Raw genomic sequence first — 10,738 nt, forward strand, 5'->3', positions numbered from 1 at the left:
GAAGAAATGTTTGTTTTGTCTACTTGGTGCACAGGACCTTCAGGGCGTCATAATGAGGGGAAAGGGAACGAATATGTGACCCGTTCGGTCCCACAGAAGGGCTGCTTGCCTCATAAGACGGTGTTTGTTAGGCTAACCACATTACCAAGGGTCGGGAGCGGGGGATTCCACCACACCCCACCCCCTGACACCGTCACGGTGCCAGTCACACTACCTCCGAATAACTCCTGTTGCTGCATCTGAGGGTGGATTCGCACTTTTTTTGCCGGTGTGCTTGTGAGCAGAAGGTGAACGACACTTGGCGGCTCCAGGGGCGCCGCAGCCCCGCGTAGGCCGCGCCGAGCCCGCCCGCGCCCGGCCCCACCGGTCGCTATGGGGACGGCGCTACCCCGCGGCCCGGACGCCTCCACTGGGCCGCGGGGGGGGGGGAGTGGTGCGCGGAGCTCCACCCCCGCTCCCGGTGGTGCCGCCCAGGCTGGCGGCTTGGCGCATGCGCAGGGCCGGACTGCGCAGTCACGGCGCTGCGCCCTCCCTTCCCAGCCCTCCGCACCTGCGCCGCTGCGGCCCGGCCGCGCCGCTCCCCCGCCAGCCCCGCCATGGCCGACCCGCGCCTGAGGCAGATCAAGATCAAGACCGGCGTCGTGAGGCGGTGAGTGCGGGCGGGGCGCGGGGAGGGCACCGCGGCCCCCGCCCCGCCACCCGGGGCGTCAGGCGCGCGCCTTGGCCGTTGGGAGCCATTGGGGGCCGTTGGGAGCCGTTGGGGGCCGTTGGGGGTGGCCGAGGGCGAGGGGCGGTCCCGAGGGGGCGAGCGGAGAGCGGGCTCGGCCCCGCTGCGGGCTCTGCGGGCGGCCCCCGGTGGCTCCGCCGGGCCGGGCGGCGGAGCTGCCAGCGGGGCTTCGTGCGCCGCCGGCCCTGCCTGCCGCGGGGCTGGGGAGTTGTTGGCGGTGTTGTTGCGCTGGGTGGGGCCGCCGGGGTGTGCGGGAGGGCGGCCCCGCCGCAGGTCCTGCCGCGGCTGCTGGCTCCGTCCCCTCGCGGACCGTCCGCAGGGACAGGCCTTTCTCTCCCGAGAAAACAATTAAACGGGAATTGTGTTCTGTTTCCTTAGTGATTTGGCGAGCCAAGGGGAGTCACGCTGCCCCATCAGCGTACAGGGCAGTCTCGCCGGATACGTTGCCGAGGCATGAAGTCTTACTTATTTAATCAAAACTACTGTTAAATGGGTTAGTTCTGATTCGAAAGTTCACACTGCAAAACTGGCGGTAAATTCGTCACCCGACTCTCGATTTTGGCTAGTTTTAACACAGTCTTAATTTTTAAGAAAAAGTTGCAGTTTATCTGTCTGACTCCCTCTTATTGTGACTCTAAATGCAAGGCTTTGACGTTAAGTATTTGGTCACAGTGAGATTTATTAAGGCTACACCCTACAAAGATTGCTCTGGTTCATGCAGAGACAGGAATTAGTATTTGTGCCAGATCAGGATGTTAAATAGTCCAGTTTCATGCAATAAACTTTGTGTTATGACTTATCTAACTTCAGTTAGTAAAAGACTAACAGTAAGATGGGCATGCTCTCTAATACCTTTCTAATAGGATTAGCTTTGAAAGATTGGACTTGAAGAATAGAGAAGTAAAATGGATACAGATTTATCACTCCGTTTATGCTAGATAAAGGCCCTTATGAGTTCCTAGGCTCCAAATGGGGAGCAGTTCTCAAGTACCGCCGCAAACAAGAAACTGAATGATTGTAAGGTCCTGTTTCCCGTCACTATGCAGGGCATGCAAATCATGAATTTGTGTGTTATTTTTAAGCTAGAAAGTTTTGGTGCAGTCCTATTGAGTGGCTTGGTGACTGCCTTTTGCTTTGGGTCACTTTCATGGCCTGTGTTATCGTTGCTGGCTTTGCTGGACAGAAACATTGTAAATGGTCTCTGTGCATTTTTAAGTGGATGGTGTTTTGTGCCATTTTTTATAGACAAAGTATTCTGAGGTATGGGGAATCTAGAATTACTTAGGTTAACTTTCAGTCTGTGGGGTTTTTTGTTGTTGTTGTTAGCTAGAAGTATAATTTATTTGTCTAGAGACTATTGAGAAAGCTGTTATATCTAATAAGACACAATTTTATTTTTGTAGAATTTGTAATTTGTAGAAGTTTCACTACTGGCTTATGGCTGCTCTTTGGTAGTTTTACTGAGAGAACTGTGTGGCAATACTGAATAGCATTTCAGGTGACCATTGCTTAATGATTAATCATCACAAAAGTTACCTGAACAAGCTTTTTCCTCATGTTTGCAGACTGGGAAACAGCAAGGGGAAGCTCTTTACTAGGCAATGAACAACTGTGTGAAGACCCCAGCAGAGCTGGTGCAGGCCTGCGTGTTCACATGGTGAATGCTGTACCATGTGGCTCTGTCCCCTTGGACCTCGAACTGGCCTAATGATGTCAGCATGGTTATGCAGATAACTGCATGTGGAGCTAGCTCAGTGTTTGTATGCCACTGTCCATAGTGCTTCTGGCTCTGAGATTAGCTTGCATGTTCTTTTTCTCCATTTCGCTGCTTCTGCAGTTTAAGTGAGTCTGAGAGAGCTGAGAACAAGAGATTAAAATGTAGTAGTGTTTGTTGTCCTGTGTGAGCAATTTCTTTACTGCTTAGTGTGGCTGTTCTGTTTGTTCACTTCATTTATGGAAATCCATGGATGCTGGTTTTGATTTTGTTCCAAGCTTGTTGCATCCACGTTACAGAGTAGGTTGCTTAAATTCCGACTGGCTATTAGTTCAGTTACAATGATACTAACACAGTTCAACTTATATACAGTCATATTAACATACACAAAGTGTCTAATGTTTCTACTTTGTTTTTAAAAGCGCCCTTTCCCTGATGTTATACTTACCTTTCTGATGGCCCTCTGGGTCCTAAGGCCACTGGCTCAATTTGGTAGTGGGGAGGGGACAAATTCAAGCAAGTCATCAGCATCCCAAATCCTTTGTTGAGAGGAGTATGATGTTGATTGTTTTTTACTTCTCAGAGTCTGCATATAGAAATGCATATAAAAAATGCACATCTTAGTTTTTCTTCATTGTTTTGCACTCTGCATTTTATCTGAATTTACTGCATATAGTGTGTTTTACATGTGTTGAATAGTTTTTCTTTGTTATCCTAAAACTGGTTTTAACCATCTCTCAGGGTTGCATTTCTTTGAGTTGTTTATAGCACTGGGGCATTTCAGCATCTTCTGTGCCTGTGTTTTCAAGGGCTCTGCTATCATCCCATGCTCCTGCTCTCATTGGATTTGATCTTTATGCTGCTTTTTTTTATTCTAAGTCAGAGATAGATAATTTTTGTTGGTGATAAAAATCAATGCAATAGTGTTATACCACATGATTGTACAAAGCTGAGCAAAAATTAAAACAAAGCAGGCAATTGTCACCTAGTCATAATAGTGTTTACAGTTAAAAACAAGTTTAAAAAAACCCCAAACTGCTAGGCTAGTCAAGACAAGTCCAGGCAAAGGCTGACTATTCCTAAGAATGATTTTGTGAGCCTAATACAAATCCTGTGGCCTTTTAAAAACAGTGTTTAATAAGTTACAGTATGTTTCGGGGTACTGTATGGGTGGGCATTCCTCTGAGCTGAAGCAATTGCTACTTGTGACATGAGAAGAGCTGGTGTTGGTCCATGATGGCTTAAGCTAATCTAAATCTGAGGTGCTGTGTTACAGCCTCTTTTGTGCCCTGCACAGGGACTTAGGTGGCTACCCATCTGTATATTTCAGGGAGGTGATCTGCTGAAAAATAACCAGGACTAAAAAAAAAAAAAAGTTATTTTGAAGGATGAGGCCTACCTGGACCAGCTCAACACACAACTGTACACATCTCAGGGATAGTACAAAGAAAGGGATCAAAACATTTGGGGAAATGATACAAATGCAGTCCGCAGGATTCAGATTTGCTTTTGGAGAATAGCTGTCTGAATAAGCAAGTAAACTGAGCTTGTGTTTTTTGTGTGGTAACAATAGTACATCTACAGTTGCTGTGCAGCAGCTGGCATACTGTAAGTGAAGGTAACTTCTTAAAAAAAAAAAAGAGAGAAGAGGAATGCTGTCTTACAACTCCCTGCAGAGGAGATGATGTAGCAGCAGCTTTTACTTCTGTGATGGTTGTACACAGATACAAGAAGAGGTACGGCTTTGTCCCACTCCACCCTTCCTTCTCCAACTAGAAGCCTAGTTATGTACTCTCTATTACAGTGGGCATGCAGGTGACTTGAGTCACATGGAACATTAGGTACATTAACATTGTCCTCTTATTTTGGACTAGAACAACTATATAGGTATTTATTCCTAGTGTGTGAGAAGACTCACGTAGAGGCTTATTAAACATGCCATAAAGTGACTGACTTAACACTTCAATTAATTTTTCTTAGTTCTTTCTGTGTTTGCACTTTAGAAAAGTACATTCAATTTAGCCTGTAATACTGATTTTTCAAGCTCATTCAATGGGCAGGCTATAAGAGTATATCAAAAAAGATAAGGGTCAAGGACCATTAGGATGTATTGAACTTTTTTGATGTTTCGTTTGTCTTTTTTTATCATCTGCTGTAGCACATCCTTTTCTCTCATTAGTTACCTAACTTATCACTTTTTTTCAAACTAAGAACAAAGCAGCTGTTCTGCTTTGGGAATTTTTTTAGTTGTATATCATAAATTCTTTGTGTGCTCCTCTCAAGAGACTATATTGTAGGTTGTGGGTACTTCACTTGCCTTCATGTTTCTTACATTGCCATGTATCAGTGAAAGAAATTTAAACTTGGAATGGGGAGAACCTTTTGCTTTTTTTGACAAATCTGCTAGCCAGGCTCTTGGTGATCACAAACTTTCATTAGCTTGTCATTAAAAAAAAGTAGATTTGATGAGCATGAATAATAATGTTTGTTGTATTTGTGGCTTACGCCTAACAAGCAATACTTCTGGTATAATCACTTCAAAATAGTCTTACTCACAGTAAATCCAAACTCGGACAACTTGCTGGATAGTGAGGGAATTGATTAGAAAAAAAAAAAATCTTATTCTCACTTCAGATTGGCAATGATTTTAAAAACTACTGCAAACAAAGTAAGTTGGGTCATGTGAATATAGCACTGACATTTGCCCATAGTTTCGATCTGATTAAGTGGAAGTGACACCAGTAGATTAGAATGAGACTAAGACAATTCACATTGCAATTGTGTTAGTTTAACTTTAACAATCTTTTAACACTCTTGTTTAAATGTGGCTGACATACCATAATTACAAATCTACAAGCCTTGATTATAGAATTTTACATCATGAACCTATGGGGAAAGTGTATTGATTTTTGTGAAGCAGCTCTTCTATAAAACCACATTTCTACAACTATGGAGTCTTCCTAAGATTGTTCTTTTGCTTGTTGCACTGGTGTTGATACTGCTTTTTCTCTTTGTAAAATATCATCATATTGCCAAGCAATTTACACTGTGATTTTTTTTTTTAACTTTTTCTTTCCCAAGTACAGAAAGTTCCGCAAGTTATACAAAACTGTTGGTCTATTTTTAAATATAAATTTAAACAATTCTTTTAAATTGAATTATTTTACTGGTGAGTTCAGGATACATTTTGTGCAAGTAAAGTATGAACTACTGCAGAGAATGCAGACATTCCTTTTGCTGTATGGTGACTCTGTTGCTAATTCAAGCACAAAACTAGTTCATTTTCTTGGTTACTCAAGAAATTTGCTATTTCTGGTGTAAATCAGAAATTTTCTAAATCTTCTGTCTGCCATATGAATTATGGTTGCTTTCTTGCCTGTTTCCTGTTAGCCATAGGCACCATCTCTGATTCTTAGCATCAATATATTGCTAAGAAACTCATGTCTCCTTTCTTTATTCTCATTGTAATTAGAAGATTGTATGCAACAACTGTGTGTTAGCTTAGTTAATGGGAAAGGCTGGGATGTCTTATACAGGTATTGAGGAATGATCTGCAGAGCTGCTCAGCTATACTGAGTCAGCATGATAAAGCAATTTAATGGGTTTACACTGCATGTCCAAGAGCTCGGGGATTCAGGACAGTGAATATATTGCGTGCACTGTTGGATACCAGCTGACTCTATACAAATTAAATAACCCTTCTCATTGTGCAGGAGCATTGTGCATCTGTTGCCTAGGGTTGTCACCAGCTCCAGGTCCTGGAGTCTTAAACTTGGGTTCAGTGCTGGCCAAATGTGGTTGTTGTGGTCCAGAGCTACTTAGATACATCTTAAGTACCTTCTGTAGTGCTCCTGGCATCAGGATTGGATACAGAAAGTCCTGAGTTGGCCCTGCATTTGAAGGCCACTTCGGTCTTTCAGAGTTATTAACTTAGTCTCTGTCCCTCATAGACACTGCTTTATGTGAACTGGCTGAGAAGAGAGCGCACCTGCATTTACATAGTGCTCTCTGAGTTAACATCTGTGGTGTACATAGTCACCAACCCAGATGATCAGTTGAAGGGTAATTGCAAGTTGACTCTCGTCTCCAGAAACAAAACTACTTGTTTGAATTGGTTCCTATTTCCCTGTGTTTTTCAATGCACGCTTTCTTTTAAACTTCAGGAATACCAAACAGTACCCACACATATCTTTAAAAGCTGTGAGAAGAGCACAGTGGTTGCTGTGAAAATTGCATAGTGTGTTGTTGGTTTGTTTCATTTTTAATGGTTTTGATTTAATTTGTGTTACCTTTTGAGCAGACCTAAACACTGGTTCCTTTTTAGAAGTATCTCACAAACTTAAATTAGTAATGATCAGATCTTTAACAGATTGCCTTCTTCTCATTCCTTCCTCCATCCCATTACGTCCTCTTAAAAAAAAAAAAAAAAGAAGCCTCTGGTGAAATGCATGATTCTGGCATCTCATTGTTTTTGTGTGTGCAATTATCTTCTGCCCCCTGAGGCAAAACTGTCTTGTGCATGTCCATGCTGACCGTAGTAATCTATTGGTTGTCATCATTTTAATTGGCAAAACTGTTGCACGCCATGTTTATCACCACAGGTGTTGGTAGTGATGATACATAAAGGAGGAAGGAATTTTTTTTATTTGGGCAAGATCATATGCAAAACTGTGGCTTTGCAACCTTAAATTGTTTAAGCAATCTTTCAGAAGTTTGGAGTTACAGTTGCTTGGCAACCCTAGTTTGGTGCCACTATGCATACATGTAGTAGTACTACTGTCTTGTTTTTGATTGTACGTACTTTTTTTCATGGCGTTCTTACTCATGGCATGGAGCCACATTCACCTATGTGGATAAAACAGTTACAAATAATCATTTTGTGTGCTCAATTAGAATGTGGATCTATGGAAAAACTAAAATTTTTTATTAATTTATGTTAGTACTTTGTATACAGAAGATGAGTTACAACTGCGCTAACAACCATACTGCATCCTGGCCTGACTTTGAATTAAGTATTATTAAATTATATGTATCATATAGGTGGAAATCTCATTCAGGATCAGGAAGTCCATCATATCTTCTTTAAACTGTATTAAGCCTCTTTTCTAATGCATTGTGAATTGCCTACACACATAATATGACCATAGTTCTATTTAATTTTGCTCATTACTGTAACACTTCCAATTGGTTATCTCCAGCTGGGGTGGTGGGGGAAGTAGATTCTATGCCTTTTCTCCAAAACAAATGTCTTGACTTAAGATGATGACTGGGTTGTAGAAGGGAAAATGAAGTGGAGATCTGTGGTAACCCCCATTGTTGCCACAACAGAGGCCCCATTTCTTGTTTTACCTTCTCTAGAAGTAAAGTTCTCGGGCTCCTTAGCATTTACAACTTTCAACTTCTGTCCCATTCCATGCCATTCTCTCCTGGAATTTTTGCCACTCCAGAGCCTCTTCAGGATGGGCTGATAAACTTTGCACTTCTCTCCAACTCCTGTCTTCAGCGCATCAGAAATGGTGTTTCAGTTTTCTTGATGGAGTAGCCCTTCTATTCTTTGCCCCTGACCATCCAAGTTGCTTCTTGCAGTACCTCAGGAAAATCTTCATCCCCAGATAGCGTCTTCTGCTTTTTGAGTAGTCCATAACTTAAGAGCTTTCATCCTGATTGCATCTATTGGATTCTTCCATTCCCCTGCCCCCCTCCATGCTCCCACTGGCTGCTGGCATTCAGGGATGCCATAGCCAGGCAGACTTTCTCAGCAGGGCAGAAGGGGAACTTCAGTTGTTGCTATGGCAAGGATTTAAAAAAATCTGTAGGAATGTATTGAATAGCTGGGAAGTAACAGTGTTGAGAGGCAAGGACAGAATGTGAAGCCCTGGAGATTCAGAGAACTCTCTAGTAACAGAGATGCTATAAAAATGTTAAAACCACGTAATTTTTAACTTGAAATAGTTTTCTGACTTAAAAAAAACCCCTGTAACTGTTTTTTGTAGTCTTCGCAGTGGTAATCCCTGACAAAAGCCAAGCTTGTGAAGTTAACATGAAATGTCCTAGTAACTCAGTTCTGTTAACTGTAGATGCAGGGGGGGCTAAAAATGATGCATTTACTTGTGTGTGGTTGCATCTTGTCTCTTAAAAGACAGAGTTTATTTTTTATGATGATTTTGTCACTATCAAGAAAATGAACATATAAACTTGAGATCCTGTCCAAATAAGAAAGTAGTCACTCACAGCTAAGAAAACATGCCAGTTTGTGGTAACTGTGTCAAGTATTTTATTTCTTTCCTCCTTCCTTCATCTTCCTTCCTTGACTTTTCCTCATAGGCCCCAGTCTGTAATGTGTGTGTGCTGATGTAGCATTAGTGAACTCAAGAATGTGCATAAGTAATTTGCAGATTTGGGACCTGATATTTTAAGCTCTACAGGCAGTGATTAGCATAGTGCCAATGTTACTGCAGCTGTTGAATTACTTGTGTTACAATTGAGTACAGTGCTGATATACGGAACTTATTATAACAAAAAAAAAAAAAAAACCTGTACCCTGGTACACTTAGACTATTATGGATTTTTAGATTTGAACTAAGCCAGCATGGGTATTTCGTTATCCAGTCAATACATGCTGTCAGCTTTGGGTTTTCTGTGTGTTTAGGCTGAATCCATGGCATATTAGCATATACCATGGTTAGTAGTAACATTAATTTTGAAGAGATGCATGTCCTTTCAATAGTGAAGCTATTCAATAGCAAAATTGAGAAATTCCCTCTTGTAGTCTTCAGAGCTCCACTAAGCTTGCTCAGTCCAGCCAGGGAAGTGTTTCTTGTGTTGATTTTTCTAATGCTGGAGAGCAGCCTTTATTTGGTGGCTTAAGCACGTAGGTGTCATTCTAGCTCATGTAGAACCTGATTTGTTGGCAACTGCTGGAGGTTGGGGGAAATATATCAAGACTAGTAGTGTGTGCTTGCTCTGTCCTTGTACTGTTTTACCATTTTTATTCTAGGCATCCAGTAGTAGTTCCTGCCTGTGACTGTGGTTCAGGAAGGTGGAATTTTTGTCTACCTAGTACCGAGGATCTTAATTTCATTATGCATTCAGAAAACTCGTGTTGTGGATATTTTTTTCATCTGTCAGCCTTCAGATAAACTGTGTGCCCTTCCTATGATCAGAGAGGTAGATCTGCTTGCTACTGCTAACCATGCAACTACAAGAGATGATGCTGACGTTGATGTATAAGGACTAGCTAGGGTAGGAACACATATACTCTTCCAGCAGCAGCCAGAAGTTCAAACAGTTGCAACTCTGCACCCTAAACAGACTAGGAGTGAAGTCCCTTGAGAAATCAATGTCATCCTAAATTCGGAGGTCTCATTTCCCTCTCCTCATCTCTGGCTCTCTGGTCTCTGATGCTAGTCAAACCTTTTGCTGAGCTCGCTCAATTTGCTTAACCCAGGAGAAAAACTGTCAGCTTTTTTTTTTTTTTTTTTACTGTGTTAATTTCCTGCTGTTTTGGTGAACTGAATTGGCTCATGGAGAGATTGTTTGAGCATTAGTGCTGGCAGAGATGTATGCTGGGGTGGTGGCAGGGAGCAGACCTCCATTAGCAGTGGTCAGCTTTTTGACTGTCTTGAACTATCTTGTGTTACTTTGCTCTTCAGCTTGGGGAGCTGAAGTGGGGGGAGAGAAAGCGAGTAGAAGAAAATAGATGAGGAAGTAAGTTATAATGGTATGGAAAAGGTAGTTAAGGATCTAATTTTTTTTTTTTTTTTTTCCTTCTAGCTCAAGATTCTCTCAAGCCCTTTTTGCTCTTCTGGGTTTAGTCTGCAGCTTTAAAGTAATAAACCTGTGTTTTTTACACAGAACATGCAAATTGTGGAATTGATTGTTAAGTGATATGAAAGTCAAACTTGTAAAGGATTTAAAAAGGGCAGCAGCCACAGCCAGGAGCTGACCTGTTGTCTGTTAAACATTGATGGTTTAGTTTTGTTCTTCAGCGTTAAAAACTCCTTAACTTGATTTCTAGAGGCAGGTATACGACAGGAAATGTCACTTTAGACTTGATTTGTTTCTTTATACTATCTCCCTAGTAGTTAACTACTGGCTGGCACTGGAGACAAGGTCCAGAACAATTGGATCTTATGTTTCTTCTTTTTCACTTTGAAAGACTTGCAGAAGCAAGTAAATACTATTATTTTGTTTGGCTTATTTTTTTCTCTGTTTCTGGGGGGTGAAGGCTTCTGCTTCAGGGTCCATGGAAAATAACTACGGAAAAACAAGCTTATTGTCAGTAGATTTAAACCACG

General features: G+C 42.0%; 1 protein-coding gene across 3 annotated transcripts in view; it reads left to right on the plus strand.

Moving 5' to 3' along the window:
• Positions 1–575: 575 nt before the first annotated feature.
• The window catches only part of TBCA (tubulin folding cofactor A), a 33,155-nt gene continuing 22,992 nt past the window's right edge, over positions 576–10,738 (plus strand). For all 3 annotated transcript variants that reach the window (XM_075726536.1, XM_075726534.1, XM_075726535.1), the window contains exon 1: positions 576–649. In XM_075726536.1, coding sequence (XP_075582651.1) covers positions 597–649 — 53 coding nt within the window. In that variant the 5' untranslated portion in view covers positions 576–596. The remainder of the gene's footprint in view (positions 650–10,738) is intronic.

This window comes from Pelecanus crispus, chromosome Z (genome assembly GCF_030463565.1).
Source record: "Pelecanus crispus isolate bPelCri1 chromosome Z, bPelCri1.pri, whole genome shotgun sequence".
Taxonomy (NCBI): Eukaryota; Metazoa; Chordata; class Aves; order Pelecaniformes; family Pelecanidae; genus Pelecanus; species Pelecanus crispus.